Source organism: Staurois parvus, unplaced genomic scaffold, assembly GCF_062004578.1.
Source record: "Staurois parvus isolate SC_StPar_1 unplaced genomic scaffold, SC_StPar_1.0 ptg000089l, whole genome shotgun sequence".
Taxonomy (NCBI): domain Eukaryota; kingdom Metazoa; phylum Chordata; class Amphibia; order Anura; family Ranidae; genus Staurois; species Staurois parvus.
In genome coordinates, this window is record NW_028317885.1 from 4,522,930 (window position 1) to 4,546,603 (window position 23,674).

Sequence of the window (23,674 nt, forward strand, 5' to 3'; positions counted from 1 at the left end):
CAAATAACAGTGATAGAATCAATTATCATAATAATACTAATTCATAATAAAAAATGTGACAAATCGTGATAATTGTGACAAACCTATAGATCAAAAATAGTGATTCTGAAATAAATTATGTAATACATATATCTTGTGATAAACCCTATAACAGAATAAAATAAAAATAAATTGCTACTTAATTCAGTGATAAAAAAAAAAAAAAAATGAGTGAACTCAGTGTTCAAAATAAACTCAAATAGTCCATGCAAAATGTGAAAACACTCTGTGATCTTCACTTCTAGTGCTCAAAAAGGAATCCTCCAATGGCAGCAATGCCTGCTCACCTCCCCTCCTCGACCCACACAGGGCCACAAGGCAAAAAAAACTCTCCTCAAAGGCAATCCTTTCCTCCAGGCAACTCAGCAAGGGACCTCAGGACTTCCACTCCACCTCATGTAATCCTTGAATACAGCGCTTTTCCACCTCACATCATGGGTGTATTCTCATACAGGGAGGGAAACAAATATGGCCGCTGCGTCCGGACAGACGTCCCCACGTGACCGGAAGTGACGAAATCTCGAACTGAGAATGGCGTTCCGACGCGTTGCGTCACGTGCGTCGTGACTTCATCAGGGTTTATTTTGAACACTGAGTTCACTCATTTTTTTTTTTTTTTTTTTATCACTGAATTAAGTAGCAATTTATTTTTATTTTATTCTGTTATAGGGTTTATCACAAGATATATGTATTACATAATTTATTGCAGAATCACTATTTTTGATCTATAGGTTTGTCACAATTATCACGATTTGTCACATTTTTTATTATGAATTAGTATTATTATGATCATTGATTCTATCACTGTTATTTGAGTATTCATCATGGATTTTATATTCGTTATTTTCCATCACAGATCTATTAAGAGGCAATAATAATTGGTATATATGAGAGGTGTTTATGCATTTTATTTTTTCACTAATTGATTTAGTTTATATGGTTTTTATCACCTTATAGTATCAATTATTTTTAAGTTCAGTGGGTATTTATGGTATGCACAGAGGGAATTTGTTTAGATAATTTGGGAGCGCTTCACTATTTAATGCATGGTATTTATGACTTATTGGTTGAGTGATTGCAGCTAGTAGATAGGGACTTACCCATATCAAGCGCAGGAGGATATCCCCCCCTAGTCCACTCTAAATAAAGGATTCATTTTCTCCAAGTGCATTATTTTACATTTAGATGAACTCCAGTTTCCATTGCTTTTTACAATCTCCCAGCATTGCCACACCATTATTCAATGTACAAATAGCTCCAGGAATATCAACCGTATTGCACCCCTTTGTGTTTTCATCAAAAATACATACCTTACCTACAAAGACTTTGTTATATGATTTACAGAATAAAAATGAATTACAAAGTAACTATAACAGGATGTAGTACAGAGCCTTGTGGTACACCAATAGTGGATGCTCTATTCTGAATAAACTACATTTATAGCTACACTCCGATATCTATCCTTTAGCCAACTGAATATCCACTAAACCATACAATTTAAAGTCTTAGCTTTTACAATTTATTTATCAGATCATTATGTGGAACCATATGAAAAGCACCACCCTAGCCCAGAACATTTGTGATCTATTCAGATTGTGCCTTGGGTTCAGTAAATTTGTTTTTTAAATGACCATTGATCCTACATTTTAGGAGAGAATTTTACTGCTGCAGATATTAAACTCATTGCCCTTCTTGTGGATAGGTACAATATTACACAGGGGAGGCTTCTCCTTCTATTGCTTGTCAAAGGAGAGTATCCATATGATTCTGAGGATGGGGAAATTGACGTGATCCTGTTGCTGTGTCCTGCATTAGCAAAGCTGAGGTTCATTTTTTTCACTGTTCCAACCATAAGCAAGGATAAAGTGAGATTCAAAATTATTCCTTTATTTCGGTATTTTATTTTAACTTTTCATGCGGTGTTAAAAACCCAAAAGTACAGAATTATTTACACATTCACAATACAACTTTACAAGATATCTACACGTTAAAGTACTCTAAAGAACAGGATAGAGCAACTTATTTCAATGGTTACTTTTTATGCTGGACGAATATAAAAAAGATACAATCTGATTTAACCTTTGCACAAATGGATAAAGCACTTTTATTAAATTATTTTTTTTTTCGCCTAAATTGAATGTTAGAAACATCAACATAAATACTGATAGAACTCACATTACGATCTACAAGGCAGTACAATGTTATCCAAGTTAACAGAGTTTGTGGTTTGGCTTCTTCAGGCTCTAGTGCTCACACCACAATCTTACACATGAAAACACATCAGCATTTTCACTTAAAAAAAATCCCGAATGACAACGTTGACATAGATTGCATAACTGGTAGTCATTAAATTAAAATATTGCCCCAAATCTAAAAATTAGAGTTCTCAGCTTTGGCCACAAGAAATACAGTTCAACATATTTTTATTTTTTTTTTTTAATATAGATGGTTTTAAAAAACATAATAGTGAAGTAATGAATTTTATTTCCCTTCTCTGTATAAAATATAATCTAGTTAGACATAAATTTAGCTGAAGGTTCCTTTTGAGTAACACTAAAACAAATGCAACCTCTGCTTTGAAAACAGTCTACGTTATGCTCGATAAACATGGTTTAAGAACATCTTTTGAGTTAAAAAAAAAGACATGTTAAACATCAGTGACAGAGAGGTACTTGTAAACACATTGCACAGTTCTAGCAGGTGCTGCATTAGCTTAGAAATCTTCAGAAATTTCAAACCTTGTTACTTACTATCCTGGAGCAGGAATTTTGTCATAAGTAGTGTTCCAACCACAACCTGTGTTCTAAGGCCGGGTCTTTCCTCCTATGTAGTTGCCAGTAGGGCTATATCTAGATATTTCTGACTCTCAAGATAAGGTGTGCTATACTGAACACACTTGACATACTATATTAATGTATTTTTATGAATAAGGCACAAAATGCACAGATTCAGGTACCCTCACACTCCTATTTACAAAATATAGTCATTACCGGCATGACCAAATAAATCACTCATACATGTTATATATGTGTTTTAATTGCACTACTTTTAAGCTTCCGATGTCATTCTGGGCAGTGTGACTGATTTACACGTTTGAGTTTTTTATGTAACCCAGTTATTGGCTTCTCCCTATCACAACTTACATTGCATCTTAAAGGCTGCACTGCTGTTTAAAGGCTTTAAATGCTTTGGTGGCCCTAATACATCCATTAAGTGTACAGAGCCAACCCAACATGAAGAAGCATTTAAGCAGGCCAATTGCCTGGCCCTGTATTAAATAAAGTGAACTGGATGATTGCAATAAATCTATAGCTAGAGATTACCAAACAACTAATCTCTTAGGAGGTTAGTGGCTGTCCTTCACTGGCCTTCTTTGAGGATCTCTCTTGGGAAACCATGGCACTATATTTGTTAATTGTCACGAGGCCTGCATTTTCTTCCTGCTGTTTGATGACGGTTGTCTGATTATACTCCAAGGCTACATATGCACCTATGCTTTTGATGTAAACAGGTGCATGGAACTTTTCCAAGCATTGTGATGCCACAGAAATGCAGATGTTAATAAGCAAGGCAGATGGTGTCATTACCACAATGCTTCAGATATGAAATGCACAAATAACCTTTGCATTGACAAAGGTCATGTGAACATTGTGGGTCAGACGGTTTTACTTTAAAATCTACCCATGTAAGCAACTTTTTAAAATCTTACAGGCACTCTGTCATACGTTTTTTAGTTGTTCTTTTTTTTTTTTTAAACCTTAAATTTTATGGGTCTGCTTTCAAGGTCCCAGAAATTGCCTTTGAAAATGAAAGCTGATGTACAAGAAATGGCTTTAAGTAGCATTCTAAGACATACATAGGTGTATTAGAAATGCAAACAGATTAGGTATGGAGTATATACTTCAGGCACATTTTCAGGCTTATTCACTAAAGCAGTGCAAAGAGCACTGATAATGTGCAAAGTGCAGCAAACTAGAGCAACCAATTCGACTTCACTTTACTGTAGTCAGCCTGCATAAAAAAAAATCATTTTGGTTGCTTCAGGTTACTGTGTTTTGCTCTTTGCCTTATTAAATAAACCCATTTATGTTAATGTTTCTAATAGACACATGAATAGACAGCACACATAAAAATACCAGCTCTTGCATATATATTTGTGACTCTTACCAGGTGATGCCTCATGAACTTATGTGTTTTAGGGCATGTTGGCAGCCACTTAAGAAAAAGTCCGAGGTCTATCTACATGGGACGGCTGAGTGCCCCACCATCCAATTCTTATAGGGTTTATTGAACAAAATTGTTTTGCTGAGCACACTGCCAACCATCTGTACAAGGGCATGTCCTATTCAGATGCTTTACATTGTGCTGAGCACAGCCCAAGCTAGGTAGGACTCAGATGGCATCTTAAAAGGCTGATTACATGAGCCATACCAATTTTACTAGGGGGAAATCTGACCTGATCTATGGCTAAAAACATCATTTAAAAAATACAGACAATTTATTAAGTTAATATTTTTACCACTTCTGCTCTTTTAAAACAACTTGTGACATACATACAAATTACATTTTTTTTCTCTATCAAAGAAATGCAAGTACTGCTTCAATAGAACTATTAGTGCAGGTAAGTTTTTAAAACAGTAGCGGAACTACATTAGGATTTATAACTAAAATTAGGTTTTGCCTCCTCTATTGTAAAACAAAGAAACCAACCCCCCCCCCCCCAACTGCCATACACTGCCTGGACATATCTGTAAAAGTGTAAGCCCCCCTTTTCTTTTCCTTAGAAGTCTCACCCCTCTGTGAGCAAAATTATGACAAACTTGCTAAAAACAAAATGTTCCTTATTATGTCAGAATAAAATAAAACTTTGTATGTTATAACTAAAAGAAGTTTTGTAGCAAATGGAATGAATATAGTTAGCTTGCCCATTGAAATTTTGACCACACCACGCATGGATTTAGGAGGGCAAATAATTATGGGAGCATTGTGACAATATAGAAGTCACTGCTTTTATGTATTGAATATACAAGCTCTATCAAAAGGTCTTCAGAGTTTAAAGCCACTTCAAAAACAGGTCAAGTCTTATGTAATCCTCATAGTGATCAGTTAACAATTTTTATGTCTTTCAATGCTATTTTATGTTTCTTGTAACAAAATGTCCTTTTTTTGTTTTGAAAAAAAAAACAAAACAAAAGTAAGTGCACATTTTTTTTACAAGGTCCCTTGCAATCCCTTCAGACTCAACATTTTATGTCCTGCTATATAACTAGTAGTTCCATTTAAGGAGGCTTGCATTTTCATTGATGGAAGCCAAGTACAAAAAAGATTCACAAGTAACCTAGCCATTGTGAGTTTCCTTCAAAACCAGCTTTAATCAATGGGATTCAGTTCACCATGGCTAGGTATACCAACCTGCTAACTGATGCCAAGAGGAAACAAGCATGAATATACATAAATGTAGATTCTCCCCAGCATGTCCAGTGAATTACACAATATTTTTAATAGCAGCATAACAGTTCTAAGAAATCTTTACATTCTTGCACGAGGTACCTTGCTCAGCCAAGTCAATTATCTGGAAGGTAGGGGGGATACAGATGTTAACCCTCAGCTGTTCTCCCAGTAAAATACTAGTGGAAAGAAATGAACTTTTTGTCCAGTCATGCTCATTGTAAACAGTTGCACAGCATAGAAATTGCAATGAGAATCCTTACGTGCACATGTATGTGTGTATGAGAGACAAACACACACACATACTAAACAAGTACACGTCAAGAGTATTTACGGCATACAGAAATGCTACACATGACCAATGATATGTATTGGACTTTATATAATAAAAGGTACATCAACTGAAAATGCAAACGTTAACCGAGACACTTTTCTTTTGACTCTTGTGCAAGAGGCAAGGTGAATGCATACATATTGATATGTTCACATTTAATGGGATGACTACACACAGCGGCAGTTTGAAATGAAAGCCCGTTTTTTGTTTCAAGTATATTTAAATTCTTAGTACGGTGTCAGGTTTTTGTAATTGCAAGGTAGCCCCAACAGTGCTACAAGTCCACTTACTGTATCTCCAAACAAAAGAATCAAAATGACCAGCACTTTCCTTTGTTTTGTTCATTATAAGCATAGTTTGCAGTTCCCATGTCTTGGCAAAACCCATTGTTACCAAACTAAAGACCATTTCTTTGGTCTCTCATGTGGGGACTGGTTCAGCAAGCAAGCTTCTCTCTGCCTTAAAGGTTCTTTTTACAACACAATGTGTTATAACCATACACATTTTAAACAGGATGATAGGCATCAGTAGCTATATTTATTTAAGTGTCTAACTGTTGTAGTTTGTGGGGCAAATGAGGGTTTTGGTGGCACATCAGGCTTTATGGAAGTTGTCCTCTTTATTCCCATACGAGGGAGAGTTCCATGACCTGTATAGCTGCTTTGCCGTGATAAGGAAGTCTGTTGATGAACTATAACAGGTGTTCCTTGCATGTAGTCCATCCTTGGGTTAGGACTTGGAGGCATATATCCACCTCTATTAACACTAGGTTGTCTGGAAATCAAGACACCATTTGGTGAGTTCATAATTTTGGGCATAGCAGATATGGAATGCCTCTGGGAAGAGTTTTTATGGTAACTTCTTTGTGATTCTAAAGATGAGATTTGTCCATTTGGGGTAGAAGGCACATCCACCCGTTTTGTTGGGCTATTTCGTGGAAGAGTTGAAGAGGGGGAGTACAAGGATGCCTCCCTATTTGGAACTTTAGGTGGAATTTCAGACATATTTCCCATAGTGTCAAGCATTAGTGTCTGATGTGGAGTCTGGTGGGTATTCTGATGAGCTACTTGTATATCTGCCATTATAGCTTTGGGATTCCCTGCAGATTCATTCAGATGCTTTAGAAAGTCATTCAGCGTATTTCTGGAATCCACAGAACGCCGCTCTCTTTTACTTGGCTGTTTAACTAAAGAATGTTCAATGTTATGAAGCTTTTTGTCTGATTTGTGTGCATTGGAATTAGAAAAAGAAGTATTGTAATCATGGGTGGCATTTGGAAGAACAACTGCACTTGGGATTTGTCCATGAGCAAGAGGAGAGTGAGGAGGAGGGCTTGAAGGGAAAAACTGTGGACTTTTAAGAGGGGTTTCTTTACGTGAAATATTTAAATTATTTTGAGCTTTTTCCCACTGGTTTTTGATTGGCTGTAAGCTCTTTTGTTGAAGCACTGGTGTAGATTCAGGTGTTGGGAGTGCAGCTAGTTCAGGTGGCTGTCCTTGAACATCCATCATGATGACCTTGGTTTCACCATTAGGTGGCAGTTCCTTTCTACTAGTAAGTATATTAGTATAATGTTTAGGTGAATCGATGCTTTGTTGGTATTCCTTCACAGGGCTGTCAAACAAACCATTAAGTTTGGCAAAGCTTCCACTGGAATCAGTACAGGATTGGGCAGACTCAGCATCCTTATGTATTTTTCTGGTTTTTCGTGCAAACATTTCCCGGTAGCAGTAGACAACAACTCCAGCAATGAAAGCTCCAAGAACAAATGCGGCCAAGACGCAAGTGATCAGAACATTCATATGCACCATTTGATTTGATTCTCCCGAGTGTACTTCCCACCTTACACCTGTACAAAAAAAAAAAAAAACAGATGCCAATTTTCAAGACATATCTTTGCAACTCAGAAAAAGTGATGGGCCTTCAAAATAGTGACAGCTCATTAAATGTGTTTATCTAAATAAGATCATTTCCATTCTGTTCTCAGTCTCCCTTCTATTAAATCCTTGTATCAGTCAGGATGGAAAACAACTTGGAAAGGATAAATGATCAACTTAAAAATAAAATGAAGTGACAGCTACAACATACATATGGGCAATTACTGCTTGTGATAAGTATGGGGTGTTTACTGCAATATCGTATAAGAGGGAGTTTAACATTTGCTTGGTTGAAATTCCTTTGAGTTTGTTTTCCATTGCAGAACACAAAATAAGGCAAAATATGCAAAGGTATTTTAGGAAACGCTATCATTTTGAGTTTTGTCCTTTACAAATTGTGCTTGTACAGAACCTTTTCATGGCAAATTTCTGGGCGATTTGGATTGCAATTTGCTCTGCTTTCCTGTGTTAGGAAACCTGTGCTCTGAGCAATGTTTATTTATGCTAATAAGATCTTTACAGCTGTGATACAATTACACAGAGTCAAGGTCAGAAAAAGCACTGCACAATCACATAATTTTGACGGAAATCAGAAGGTAAAAAGAAAAAGTTTTTTTCTTTGAGGCGTTTAGCAAAAAATGGTACAACATGCACAATTATGAATGTATTAGAAATGTACCCACAGTAATGTTTTATGTGGTATCACACCTCTCATACTAGATATTTATTACAGAAAATATTGGTCAAGTCTTTTCTTCACAGAACTCACCTGAGGCCATGGCTCCGGTGTATTTCTGGGAATTCAGAGAAAGTCCAAGAAGCCCATTTAGGCATATGAACTTGTGCACCTCATGTTACCAAAGAAGACCTTCTACTTAGGTGACTGGAAGAGGTTAGGGAATATGTAGCAGCTGCCAGGAAAAGGTATTCAGTGGTAACCTGTCTATGCAAAGACTACTGTTTTATGTTTAGACTGCGTCTGTTTCCCAGAACTGCTAGTTATGTGGTGTGTGTATATATGTGTGCTTGTGCCTGTTCTTTTGACTGATATCCTTTATGTGACGTTAGTGAAGGGCTGCCATTCCATTAATTAGCTCAAGAGTGAGCAGCCAAATAACATTTAAAAGTAATGTATATTCTGCTTATTGAAAACATGACAGATCTAAACACTTGAACTTGTTGTCAATGCACTGGATCATCAAGTGGAAAAAATTGTCACAAAATGATATCATTAATTTCCATGTGTAATATGCAACTGGACTGTCTGCCAGACTACATAGATAACATCAATAAGGATTTGACAAGATCACTAACATTATCTCGAAGAATCACTAACTTGTATGAATAAAGAACACTGCATTAGCAGGCCAGAAGAAAAGAACCTGAGAAATATTTGAGAAACACATCTGGAATTTCAGATTTATACATTGGTTAATCTTCTAAACATGTTAAAAATGACCAAGAGTGATTTATAGGCAGCTATATGACCCTAAATAAATACAATATGCTTTATACAGCTGGCTTAGAAGGAACAATGTTAATTGCTTGTCACTATCACAAAGGTAAGTCCAGCAACCACAGACATACAAGAAGTTAAACTGCTCATACGACGATAAATTGAAGATAAATCCTTTAAACCCAGCTGGTTAGAACAGCTCCTACCTGAGTACAATACTTAATTCTGCTATAATAGTGTTTAGATGAAGAATTAGTACTAGAACCACAGAGAAAGCTGGATTCTGTTAGTGGGAAGGCCTTTGAACATTTAGCAAGAAATGCTCCGGGTTATCAAGATTTGTTGGCAGTGTAGAAAGAAAAAACAAAACATGCACACATAAATTAGAACTGAAGAATTAATTAAAAAGTAAACAGAAAAAGCAATGCAAATAGTTCAGAATTTAAAAGATAAAAAAAAAACTTAAACAAGGCACTAAAAAGAATTAATGAAGTAATGCAAACCTATACTAGACCTATTTGCACTGAGTATGAATAAGAGGCACACTCAATGTTTTTTTTTTATCATTTAAAATTTTTCAGAATGTATTATTTCCTTTGACTTAACCTCATGTCTACCTCATATAACAAATTACAGTGGCTAGTCAAATGTAATGCCCCAATAATTGCAAGAAACGCTATATTTTGAAATGGCTAGAATATTGGGTCATATCAGCCTGTGGCTCAATAATTGGTTTACTAAAGGGATGTCAACCATTAAAAGCCATAGGCTCCCATAATCAGTGCTGTATTCATTTGAAAAAAAGGCATCCTTGCTGCCTTTTGAAACATGAATAGTTGTGGGTCTGCGCAATGAACTCCTGCTTCTCATTAGAGTTAAGAAACGATTTTAAATTGAGTCTCTTCAACTTACTAGACTACTTATTAAACTGCTGATGCAAATTCTAAATCAACGAACTTCACATATTTGGACCGTTTTTTGATTCTATGATACAACCATCTGTAGCTTCCTTTGATTCCATTTAAAAAATAAGATACTGCATGGATGGAAAACAGGAAACTAAAAATATTGTGAGCTAATTCTGAAATTTTAGAAAATCATCATCCATTTTAAAAAGAATCATTTTGATATGGTGCATATATTACACCATGTCATAAACTCAATAGCTATGTGATGTTACTCGGTAAAACAAAATAGCAAATAATGATACATAATAAAACAAAATAGAAAAAAAAATGATGACATGTAGTAATAAGAAACGCAAAAAAACTTAAATGCATTGACAAATGAATGCATTCAACATAAAAGAAGCTAAAAGAAAAATAAAGATACACTGCCATGTCTGAGTGGAGACCTATCATACAATCCTTACAGCAATTACATTCATCACTCTACAGTACATTGTCCATGTTTTAGACATATAGTAAGCTGACATCATGATTAGCCCATCTAAAGTGATATTTTTTTGTTTAAAAGCCAGCAAAGAAAATAGAATATGGTCATGTACAGTAGTGATACATAAATGTAATCTGTAGGCGGGCAAGTCTCCACTCAGTCTACAACATTCCCCTTGAAGGCCTTACCATTTGGGACACCTGTTAATGTATCAGTATAATCAGAGGAGTTTGGGTCATCTTCTTGGACAAATTTCCGAGCGCCAGTCATTCTGGGTTTCCAGGAACCAATCACTTTAGGGAGAATGACTGGACTACTTGTCACTGTGGTTACAGAAGTGGTAGGAACTTCAATGTCTGTGGTAGCAAACAAATGTTTATTAAGTTGTATTCTGAAAAACATCTCTATATATCTATCTATTCTAATGTTATGTTACATAAGGTTTAAAGGTGTTATCCACCTTCAGCAAAAAAGAAGACAATGTAGAAGATCTGTTAAGATAAAAAAATCCTACAACAACTGCAGTATAGTGTTTTAGGGTAGGGTTAGCCTGCCTCCCATCTATCATCTGATTGGACACTGTTGCAGGTAAACTGTAACATATCTAGGTATCCAGCGTCTTTGGCTTAGAGGAAAGAAGAAACATCCACTGCAGAATACTGAGGCAGGAATTAACAATCGTTCCTTGAGCCAAAAAGAACTCAGCAGCTATGAATGCTCTAGCGGCCCCCAAAGTAATACTGACCAATTGAGGTCTTAGGTTGGTAACTTCCACCACTAGCCATTAGATATTTTCCCTTCATTCTAAAAGTGTAAACTAAACATAATATTAGAGTATTTTTTAACATAAACCATGAGACTTCGACATATACTCTTAGACTTTAACTGGTTACACTTTTACATAACTAAAACAGGACATTACACCAAGTAATACACGTTTTAGTAAAACTACAGTCAAATATAAAGATGTAGTATGAATAATGTGACCATCATCTATACCAATAGATGAAAAACCCATTCTGACAAATGTATGAAGATCTATAATGAAAGCTGGCTGGCTTTCATGCTGTGAAAATGTCACATACTAATTAGACTTTTAATAAAAGATTTGACGCATCCATCAATAAATGGGCAATTGGGTAACATGCGGCCACACATAGGTGAATTAATTATCTTAAAAAAAAATACAAACAAAAAGGACAGATATCCATCCTTGCAATTAGTGAGTGCATGAAGTTGAAGCACAAAAATGAGGCCAACTGCAAAAGGAAGGGAGGAAAGGTAGGGTAGGGTGGGGCATAAGAGCAGAAAATGCTGAACCAAAAGAAAAGGCAGTTAATTTTAGATAAAATTAATAAAACTAACCAGATGTTGGATCGCCAAATATTTTGTAATCTGGTGTAGTTGTAGTAGGCAATTTTTCTAAAATTAAAGGAACAGGTCATCAGTAAAAAGAAATTAAAGGAAACAAAAAAGTTATATAAGTTTTCAACAAAAAAGCAAAAAAATAAAATTCAATTTCTTTTTTGGTATGTCCTTAAGCAGTTGTACATAGCCCAAAAATAATATACAAAGAAAAAAAAAAAGAAAAAAAAAAACACATTTCACATGTTGTTTTCATCAACTGCAAGACAGCTAAGCCCATGAAAAAAATAAGTTAAGATTGAAAGGTGGTATGCGCATTATGAGTGCACTCTGTATTCTACTATACAAAGCACAAATTAAAAGGCTCTAATGAGATTAGTAAAGGCCTGGTCCTTACCATGGCAGTCTCCGAGCTGTGCCGTGTTACCATGCTCCACATCCTGTTCATAACCAAAACTGCGTAATGAAAAAAAAAAACCCAAAAAACATTAGATTAACTGCGAATACTACTGCAGAATAATAAGCAGCGCTCTGTTTTACACATATAAAGAAAAAAATACATCTGAACAGCAAGTTCCAACAAGAGAAAATGTATTGTGTATACATAGAAAGCCAATTTATGCTTGTTTGTACAGGAGAATTGTTCCGTGATAATTAATAGGATTCTCCAGAGGAGCAATACTTCACCTCCCAACTGGATTCAAAGCAGATATTACAATCCTCGCAAGGATTAATGTTTTCTGTCTCCTAAGTATTACGTTGGAAATACCAAATAAAATACACAGTAATTTCTGTCACTAAACAAAAATTATTTTATTCTCACTGAAGTCATACTGGTAGAAAGAAGAAATGCATAACCTTAATAAAACAGTTTAGAACCTCTAGTAAACTGAAGTCTATCAGCACGTTTAGCAGTTAGAGCGTGATTACACTTACAACATGCCAGGCTTGACTCTGCCACAGGTTTCATGATTTAGCCACCCACAATAAGGATCTCTTGAACTGATGCAAGACCTGTAGATTAGTGAGAAAGCATTTGTCAGGCACATTTATGCTCTGTAATGAACAGCAACTTGCAATTGCTCAAATACAATAACCATACATACTTTTTGCATGAGCCATACCGCTCACAGCGGCTAAGAGGCAGACGGACAATGCATCCTGAAAAGGCTACAAATAAGGCGTGGTGGTCTTTATCCATTTGCAGGGACAAGACCTTTCGGTCCTCGTCATTGTCTCCATAACATCTGTAGGAGTAAAATGGATAAAAATGCAGTTATTGAAGCCATTAATCTACATACACAAGGCTACAACCTTAGGTTCAAATGTGCATGTATTAAAAAAAAAAAAAAAACAACTAAATAGAAATAAATTGAGCTTTTATTCATAAAAGCAGTTATAATGCCTTAAACGTGTCTCCTATTCACCCACACTGCTCTGAGAACATTAAATAGAAACTGGTTGCTGTGACCTAGTATGCTAGGTTCTGTATGTCATAGCAACAAATGATAAATCAGCTTTTTTTATGATCTAATGAGTACTTACAATTTCAGCTTACTATCTTTACTATTCCAGGTTTATGTTTAATAAGCATTTTTACGTTAAAAGCACAATTTTCTTATTGCCAAAAGAAGTGAGCAGATTGAAAATGTGCATTTGTATAGAAGAGCAACTTGCAAGCGAAATCAATACATTTGTTTTGTACAAGGTAATGCTTACTTTGCACGGTTGTAAGCATCAATTTCTTCCAGTAATACACTGTCATTCAGAGAAAATGGATTAGTCTTGGCCAAGATCTTTAGTACAATCCCAGCTTCTGAGCCCACAAATATAACTGTGTAGTTAAGATAGGGGCCAGCGAGGTGGTCAACTGCAACAGCTGTCAATCTGTACCTGAAATAAATAGAAGGGAATGATGAAATCAATTTATTCATACTCTTGTGACAAATTATGGCAATGCAGTGGATTTTCATGACTTATCATAATATGTATGTTTTAACATGCATAGGGAGTTCTGGCAGTTTGGGTGTGGACTGTGCTTATACACATTGCTAGTGGGCTATCTGTATCTATACACAGGGGATCTCATAGTTTAAAGGGAGTCAGTGCTTTTCCCATTCATGCCAAAATCACAGGTTAGTTTAGTAGCTGAGCCACAAAATTGCTGCTACCTAGCTACTACAACCCTGTTTGCCCCTAGAGCTCTACGAAACACCCAACAGGTATAGCCAGGATAATTGGGTGGTGAAGAAAGCAAGTAATGAACCCTGGAAGAGCTTGGCTGTGAAAGAATCCTTTGCTTTTGCCCTAATAATGAAAAGTACAGGTTCTTTTTAAGTGCTACAGAAAAATGTAATTTGACTTTTCTTTAAGCACTATAAAAGGAGAGCAGAAAGAGCAAGAAAATGCTCTCTACCCATCTTTGTTTTCAATCTTCCAGAGTAAGCATATTTCAAAATGACATAATGTTGTTAGATATATACATACACAATCCTGGTCTAAAACTGAACATAAATTCCCAACCAGCCCAGTTATATGATAACCATGCAGCGATTTGGCCTTTGTGCATACACATATAGTCAGAAAACCACTCTTGTATAATTATCTTTAGCCAGGGGCTGAAGCCAACCTTTTCAGAAGTAATATGGATTTCAGATTTTTTCTGAGCTATATTTTGTTAAAATAATACAATAAGTTCTTTGAAAGGATTTTTTTTTAAATGGACGGAAATATAATTATTTTTGACCCAGCTTAGCCAGATATGCTCAGACTGAAAGCCGGGGGCCTATAAAATGTTAATGGTTCACAAACTTGTTGATTAGAGACACTGGGCTTTAAAGTTGTGAAATTGCTAAAGTGTGAGCAAAGGCCTTTTCATAGGCGAATCAAAAATTAGGGTTTTTGCCAAAAGCCCAATTTTTTGTGAATTTTATTTAATTATAACTAGCAAACCTTTTTTTTTTTAATTTGGGTAGAGTGTTGAGGGGATAGGACCACTGTCGGGTTTCTATTGTGGTCTCTGTCTTTGCTAGGGAAATTAACTCTCCAGCCATCCTGATCACCAATATCACTGGGAGTAAAAGCAATGTTAGATCTAAAATTTTGCCACCACAACAGATTAAGGGAAATTTTTCCAAAGTAGATTCTTAGACAACTGTCTAAGAGGGAATATACCTCACATTGGAAGGATTTTTTTCTATTCCTGGTCAGTCTACAGACAGTAAGTGAAGAGAAATTTCCCTAAGAGACATATATGAAATAAACGGACAATGGTTTTAACCCTCCCCAACCTTATCGCCTACAAAAAAGTCTTGCCATTTAGATATACCTTAAGAAATAATTTCTGCTGAAAACTCCTAAAAGTATACAGTATGTCAAGGCAAAATTAAAAACAATAAATAAATATTGTGTACATTTCTGGAATACATGAAAATTTCCCCTACGTTTTCTCTTTAAACTTGCTGGAAGTACAGAAAAATAACTGTTGATGTGTCAGAAATAAAGTGTGCTTCTAAAGCTCTGAACTCCTAAGCACGTGGGGTCAACCCTAAGCAAATACTATTTTAGGAACAAAGGAAACACCAATGGAGTCCTATGCAATATCTTGTCCATTAGAACATGCTTCCTAAACCTTAATGTCACTTCAAAAAAACTATTGTTACCACCTAGCCATGGTCATGAAAAGATGTTGGGACATCATGCAATAGAAAAGTGTACAATTTTATTACTAACTAAAGTTAATTAAAAAAATCACAGTATAAAAAGCAAAAACAAAAAGGACCCTTCACCCTACACAATTAAAAATGGCAACAAACATCAGCCTTGATTCAGACCAATCATACACAGCAAAATTAATTCAAAGTCTGTTTAACAATCTACAAACACCCTCCCCCCATAAAAATAAACCACCAACAGGTTCTCAAAAAGGTTTAAAATATTGGGAAGTCCAAAGTCTTTCACAATGTTATAATACCTGGATGATGCCACCTGTATAACCACAAATTAGAGTATTAGTAGTAGCACACCCACTGCAATATAGAGCCAGGCTGCCACTATGATCTTCGCTTAAAAAAGAACCCCAGATATTAGCCAGTATTGCCTGTTACCTGCTAGCATCATTCTTAATACTACAGTGATGTTAGGCAGTCCTACGTATTTCTGACAGATTACAAAGAACACAGACCTTTCCTCTTAGCACAGGAAGCTACCGCCATATCATCAAGATTTCTAGCAAACTCATCCAGTATTTTTTTACACATAATAAACAGATATAACAAAACATTTTCAAACTGCATATTTAGCCTACTTGACTTTCGTAAATCAACCCCTGTGAGTCTTAATTGTGTGCGTTTTTTTATATTCTACATTACATCTAATAATTCTGGCAAGTCTAGACCATCATGATGGCATGCCTTTTTAACTTTAATCTGTGGACCGAGTACTGAGCTTAGCAATACACTGCAATGTAATGTGTCCCTCTATATTAGTTAAATGCACCATCTAAATATTGATGTATGAAAATAATGGATAGTGTCTTCAGGGGAAAAGTAGTAAATCAAATGTGGGGCTTTTTGATAAATAAGCTCAACCCACTTTCAGATTCTGGTCATCTTCATGCTTTAAAAAAAATGCTCTCCATCTAGAATGAAGTTGATATTGGATATCATACCTGACACGGGTTTTTGTGAACCAAGGCTCTTCACTTAAAGAAGGGACTGCAGAGTCCATCAAGGGATGGGACTTGATAAAAGCCAGAGTTTCATCTGGAAATTCAGTGGAAGACCTATAACCTTCAGCAAGGCCATGTCTTGCACAGCAACCAGGCCTAAAACAAGGAGAAAATACAGCCTCAATAAAACATTCAACACAATTCTTCATGACTTTAAAAGCTAATGCTTCATTAATTCACTAAATGAACACGCCTGTATTTAAGTAATGTTTTTTTTTTTTACTTCAAGCAACCCTGATACCTTGGTTTTGGTACTTTGTCTTCAGGTACAGCTGTCCAAACAGAGTCTGGAGTCTTTTGTTCTTTAAATCTTCCTCTGAATGCCTTCTCGATGTCATCCATCGTAAAAGCGCAAACTGCTGAACCTGGTATACTAAACAGAAAAAAAAGAGAGAAAATAATCTTTCTGGTGTTCGCAATACAATAGAAGCAATTGTAAAGCCAAGACGAAAGTGAAGGTCTCCATTTGATGTCAGATTATTCCTCTCTTTACCTATTAAGCTGTGTAGTAAACACTCCGACAACAGTGGGAATTCCATTGATTTCTATTATGTCAGTTATAGACTGCAGAACATCAAAGTAGAAGAAAGAATCCCCTGGAACAGAGCAGTTGAGTCTTGCCTTTACGAATGATGTCCAGTGTTTCTCCAGTACCCTCTGTGATCCTCCTAGGTCATTTTTACATATCCTGGCTACACGAGAATGTACAGCCTGTAAATAAAAACAAAATGAAAAAAACATCAACTATTAGAAAATAGAGGTGGCCATCACTAAGAAAAAGCTGCTAAAAGGATCCTGAATAAGACTTTAAAACATAAAAATAGTAAAGATTGTAGCTCTAGTAACAGCAACCTCTTACTATACTGAAACCACTGGACCTGCTTATAAAACTGGATTGTCTAAAAAAGTAGATAACCGCCACTATTGGGAGTATTCAAACATTACGGTCTTATTCTGTGAAAATTAAAGAGCTAATCTAATTGGTCACTATGAGCAAGTTCCCCATTTCTGTGGAGAATGCACACTGAAGATGTGCGAGTTTACATCCATATCTGTGTTCAAAATGTTAAATCATATATTCATTTCCACATTGTTGTTCAATTATTTCTAACTTATTCCTATTAATCTAAATAATCTTAGTTACATAGTTAGTCTGGCTGAAAAAAGACAAAAGTCCATCCAATTCAACCATTAAATAAATAAATAAAAAAAATGTGTAAACTAATTTTGTGAAGTTCCCCACACCATTTACTTCCTTGAATTTTGTGACTCATATTCACTATGCCCTGTGAGTAGCACTGCTGGGTCACAGAATTCTCAGAGCCTGCCTTCTGAAGCACAATGGTGTTGAGGGAGGAGTTTCAGAAGGTGGAGTCAGTACAATAATCACTGCTTGAAGACAGCAAGGTACCGTAGGATATGTAATCCTTAGAAATAGAAAGCAAACAGCAGAAGTTGCAAAGCATGCAGGGAACGCCTGGAGTTGTGGAAAGAGATGGCCCAGAGACAGGCAGCACTCACAACATGAAACATTTTTCAAGTAAAATTATTTTGAATTGCAAGAAATAACTACTGTTTTTACTGTTATTACAATGTTCTAAAACAAGAGTATTCTGTGACCACAGGTTTCCTTTAAAATTTCTTTGAAAACCAACTACTCCTTTTCATTGCATTTTTATGGTAGATGAGCTTTGTTGAAAGTGGCTAAATGACAACCAACGTGACTTTTTTTAAAAAAATGCACAGTGCAAAAACACATTGGTTTTGAAAACAGTGATACAGAACTCTACTTGTGCTTTAGGTGCAAGAAAATGTTTACAAGACCACTACTAGAAGAACGAAAATCCCTTTTTGGTCTTGTGTAGCAAGTCTTTTTTTATGAACCCCGTGAAGTGAATACTATTTAAATAAGGCTTTTACTGCCAAAACAACAGATAATAAAGACATATGAAAGCCCTTCTCTTCCCTGTTTATAAACATTTGCACTTGTTGGGTTAAGGCAAGAGCTCTAGTTTATCTGAATTAGTTACTGAAAGAAAACAGACAGTATTTAACTGCAGCTTGATGTCCATTTTAATGCGCCACTGAGCACAGCCCGTAACATTCACGCAGATCCCCCACCTTTTGTGAAGTCTTTAATTAACCATGCGTAAATGGTTAAATAATTTACAGTGGAATGTCTATAATGCAGCCAAAGTATCATAAACTGCATTTGTGTCATTTAAATATTTAACATTTGGGAGGCACAATGGAACCTCTGTTGAAATATAAACATATTTATACATTTAATCCATGCCAAAAAAAAAAAGCGGTGTCCTAATCAGGGTTACACAGTATCCTTACAGACATTTTGCTCTTGGAAAAATGCATGTATTATTCTGAATATTATTTACTTTACTCTGTTCTGACTTTGCAAACTCTAATGCACCTGGGCCATACAATGTACATCAGTCTTTTTAGGTCATGTAAAGTCCAGCTTTGAAGATTAATTAGAGAAGAGATTGAAGCAAATATCACTTTAACAGAAACTGTGGTTAAGAAGCAGATCAAAATGAACAGCCCCGGGGCTAATGGATATTTTCATAATAGCGGGAGATGTATCAAGTGCTGGCTTGTTGTAAGAAGCAGGCCAGATTTTTAGTATTTGTAAACGGAAAGGCAGCTTAACCTTGAAACACAGAAATTATTTTTTTGCTCAACTGTGTCTTGTAGAAGTGAATGCCCAAATGTGTGTCATAGGCTAGATACCATACTATATTGCTTCTTCATACAGAGTTTGCACTCATTGATGCTCTGTGGGTAATTCTGTCATCATATTGGACCATAGCCATTCCTAATATAGCCATAACAATATCACAACCCATACCCTAAACTACTGTAATGCGAGGATCAGCTGGGGATCTGATACAAGGATAGAAAACAAATACCAATAAATGTATAACTACATGAATCTCTATTTACTGTATATCAATCTTTTATAATCCCCGTGCACGGCAAGACTGAAAAGGGCAGCAACAAAATAGTGAGCCAATATTGCCGATGTAACTAGTAATAATCCCATTAGTGTACTGCTCTCTTTATTGTCAAGTCATAGACGAGGGCAGTGTTTCCCAACCTTTTTTCAGTCAAGGCACCCTTTAAAATTATGCACAATCTTGAGGCACCCCATTTTAAAATGTAAAAAGCTAAACTAATAAATGTACATATTGCAGGAGCATCCACACATGTGGGCCACCCAACATTAGACACGATTTATTCCTTCACCTTTGCAAACCAGTACTGATTTCCATTCTGACATTTCTCTTCTCCAACAGTTTATTTCCTTCTTTCTGGTATTGTGACCCAGTGCTGACAGAAAGGGGCAGGGGAGATATAAACAAAGATGCTGTGCAGGCACTCAGTGTCCTCCATATCAATCTATGATGTCATTGGTTGGTAGAATGCCAGTGGTTGGCCAGCACAGTGCCCAAGGTTGTAATGCTGTACAATAAAAACCTGTGGATTTGTGTCATTAAAAAAAGCTGGGCTTGTTCACAATTTTAGGGCAGTTTGTTGCAGTTTTTAGGAATTTTGCTAAGGCACCCCTAAAGAACACTGAAGGTACTTTGGTTGAAAAAAGCTGGGTTGGGGTATGCTCAGAGCAAGCTTTGTTGATTAATTGCAAGGTTTCCTGCAGAGGGGTTCAGAACCTACATTGTTCTGCCTAGATTATAAGACTATGTGTATTATTCCCATTGCACACATTTCTGGAAATGGCATGAAGTAAATGGGTGCTTCAGCAACTTCCAGCCAATAGCATAAATTAAAGTACTGTATGTATCACCAGAACACCAACAATTACTGTGAAGCGAAAACAAACAAAGAGCGCACCAACCTTGCGCATTACCTCAGTAAGCCAAAATGTATTAATTACAGAATAATACTCACAAATGCTGAAGTATATCATGCATGTAAGTCCTCAAAGGGACTAAGGATAAAAGCAGCCTGCGCAAGTCCCATCAGAGAAGTGGACACTCAGGGAACAGCTGACGCGTTTCGAAGGACAAACCTTCTTCATCAGAGCTGTGATGAGTTATTCTGTAATTAATAAATTTTGGCTTACTGAGGTAATGCGCAAGGTTGGTGCGCTCTTTGTTTGTTTTCCCTTCACAGTATTGGTCAGACTTCCCCAGCCTTTTTTGGAGCTGCACAACCCCATTTGCACTGGTGGTAGAAAACTTCCAAGTCCTGACTCCATCTACCTACCCCGTGTTGGGTCATAGAGCACAAGAGAGTTCGTTTTCTTTCCACCAAGAATCACTGAAATAATGTCCAGGTGTTTATTCGATGATCACATCCTGATGAAGGGGTCCTGCGTTGCCCCGTAGTGGTGCACTTTACCACTGTGATATGACCACTAAATAAACTTTTGGACATTATTTAAATTATCTTTGGTGTGCTGGCAATATATACCTTAGACGACAAGACTGGTGTAAGAGAATTTCAATTACTCTGCAGGAAAAAACAGTTCAGCTACGTGTGTATAAACTGTGTGTTTAGATGTCTGCCTGAAGTTTGTCTTTAAAATGTACGAGAATATAATAACATAAAAAATATACAGTATGAGATTCCCTTGAATGCTACAATTTTAAATCACTGGAACACCCACAACTCAATGCTTACCTTGCCCAAATTATTATGCTCCACAGCAATCTCCCGAAAGAAGAAGTAAATGTAACTGCCGTACTCTATCGCATGCAGAAAATGTGGCTCTGGAGAGGCAGGGAGACAGAAATATGTATATTATCTAAATCACTTAAGAAAACCAAAAATGCATCTTGAATTAAAAAAAGTTAACATAAGATTATATATTGCTGACCCAAGGTAGAAACATAGGTGGGTTCCAGCCTAACTGATTTTGCAGCCTTTAATGCTGTCTAATGGAGTGTAAAGGGCCTCAAAGGATTTACATTACAGCACTTTTTTTTTTGTTAACGATGGAATCAATCATGAACCATTTTGCCAACGAGGAAAAATATGCATTTAGAGTAAAGGCCTTGATGTATCAGCATGCAACATTTAGTTTCATCATACAGCTGTGTCATGCCTAAAAGGATCCAGGGTAGTTAATATGCATCGTATTTCTCAGAAATACTATTAAACTGAGTCACGCTTCATTCCCATATCAAGTAGGTGTCTGATCTCTATGTCATTAATAACTGCCAGGTCTTGAGTACCTTTTAGCCACTTGGAGTCATATTTAATTGTCCTCAGAGCAAATCCATCCCCCATGCTCCGATAGATCACGGCGTCACTGGCTTGGAAGTCTGCCATGGTAGCCGAGTATAACTTCCCATCTAAGAGAAAGAGAGAGAGCAAAACTCCTGGTGAAATGAGCGGGTTGAAAATAGAGCACTGTAGTGAACAATTAATTATCTTCAATGAATGAAATACATAAAGCATGTTCCTGACCCATCTACAATTAATACTTGAACCTGGATTGTATACAAAGAAAAAAGTACATTGTTCAGTAGAAATAGAACTACAAAAACATAATGGTAGCATTATTATATAAGTCATGAATACAAAAAAGTGGGGCTTTTGACAAAAAAAGCTCGGCAAAGTAAGGCTTAAGTAATTTACTGTTTACATTTACTTAACAACATGGTACAGCATTGGCTACCCATAACAGGCTAAAAAAATCCTCCCTACTGACTCTCTCAAGATAACCTCTTCAATTCCCATGAAATCCAGATCCCTTCTCTGTTCTATAAATATACTGTAAATGACTTGAATGAACAAAGACATGTTCATTAAAGCATAATTGCACCTTTTTGATAAAACATCTAACAAATTGTGCATACTGTATATGTATGTCCATGTACTTTGGAGCAGAAAAAGACTTTGATGGACAGGGAATGACAGCGATAGGCAGACAACCAAATATTTCTAAAGTAACATTAGGCCATATCAGTGAATTAAAAGTCATGCCCACTTTGATGAGTTCAGCCCATTTCCAAGCAGATGCAAAGATGCAAGGCTGGACCTTATTGGAAAGTTTGCCAGCTGTCAGATTATTCAAACCGGATGAATATTCTGCCTACTGAATGCACAATTATATGTTGTGATCATTACTTTCACAGGGCTACATTTAATTCAGTAAAGTATAATTTACAATAAAACCACTTGAAAATTATGATAGGAATTTGCTAAACTGTGACAGCTTACACAAGCACATTTGTCATATAAATAAGTAAGCCAAAAGGTTCTTACCAGCAAAAAGAGCCACATTGGTTTGTCTGGCGTCAAATGGGCACCTTGCCAAGCCACTAATTTCTTCCCCATCATATTCTAAAGAACTTAACTGCAAAAGTTAACCATGTAAAATTTAGCAACAACAGAAGTGAGTCCAAGAAGAAATAGAATTTGGCACGACAATATTTACATTAGTGTTAAAATATAAAATAGATAGAAAAGGGGGGTATATGGCGCTATGAGTGTTGTGTGTATACTGATGATATAATGAGTTCAGCAAAAAGTCCATAAAACCTATTGGAACATCTGGGGCGACTTCTTGCTGGCCTCAGACACTTGATGCAGCACCTCCCTAGAGACTGAAGTAGCTCTGGGTGAACAAATAATTCTCTTCGGCAGCTATCTATGGGAATGTAGCCTTAATATAACATGTATTTTAAATTTTAAGATCAAGGGGGGGGGGGGCACAATCTAAGTGTAATATAAAACATATTTATTGGAGTGAAAGACAAAACTGTTTGTGTAAGTTGCCAATTGTCTTTCACGCCGATAAACACGTTTTATATTATATTTAGATTGTGTCCCCTCCTCTCTCCATCTTAAAATATAAAATGTGTGTCATATTAAGGCTACATTCCCATAGGCGGCTGCCGAAATGAATCAGAGATTCTTGCCGGCAAAGCTACACGCTGCATGCACACAGCATGTGTGAACAGCAGTGGCAACTGTCAGATTTGTACTCCATACAAATCAGTGGCTGGCATGGCTGCTGTTCATTCAAACAGAGATTCTGACCA

General features: G+C 36.3%; 1 protein-coding gene and 1 long non-coding RNA gene across 6 annotated transcripts in view; one reads left to right on the forward strand and one right to left on the reverse strand.

Moving 5' to 3' along the window:
* The window catches only part of LOC149468353 (uncharacterized), an 88,990-nt gene that overhangs the window by 44,424 nt on the left and 20,892 nt on the right, over window positions 1–23,674 (forward strand). The gene's annotated exons all lie outside the window — the stretch shown is intronic.
* The window catches only part of SEMA6D (semaphorin 6D), a 103,767-nt gene continuing 81,998 nt past the window's right edge, over window positions 1,906–23,674 (reverse strand). For 2 of the 5 annotated variants that reach the window (XM_089670332.1, XM_089670331.1), the window contains exons 7-19: window positions 22,896–22,986; window positions 21,860–21,979; window positions 21,306–21,394; window positions 17,137–17,354; window positions 16,885–17,016; window positions 16,584–16,739; window positions 13,634–13,807; window positions 13,021–13,161; window positions 12,851–12,928; window positions 12,312–12,370; window positions 11,915–11,971; window positions 10,738–10,905; window positions 1,906–7,670 (exon numbers count right to left, since the gene is read on the reverse strand). In XM_089670332.1, coding sequence (XP_089526458.1) covers window positions 6,346–7,670; window positions 10,738–10,905; window positions 11,915–11,971; window positions 12,312–12,370; window positions 12,851–12,928; window positions 13,021–13,161; window positions 13,634–13,807; window positions 16,584–16,739; window positions 16,885–17,016; window positions 17,137–17,354; window positions 21,306–21,394; window positions 21,860–21,979; window positions 22,896–22,986 — 2,808 coding nt within the window. In that variant the 3' untranslated portion in view covers window positions 1,906–6,345. The remainder of the gene's footprint in view (window positions 7,671–10,737; window positions 10,906–11,914; window positions 11,972–12,311; window positions 12,371–12,850; window positions 12,929–13,020; window positions 13,162–13,633; window positions 13,808–16,583; window positions 16,740–16,884; window positions 17,017–17,136; window positions 17,355–21,305; window positions 21,395–21,859; window positions 21,980–22,895; window positions 22,987–23,674) is intronic. The other 3 variants (XM_089670333.1, XM_089670334.1, XM_089670335.1) reach the window with 3 other exon arrangements.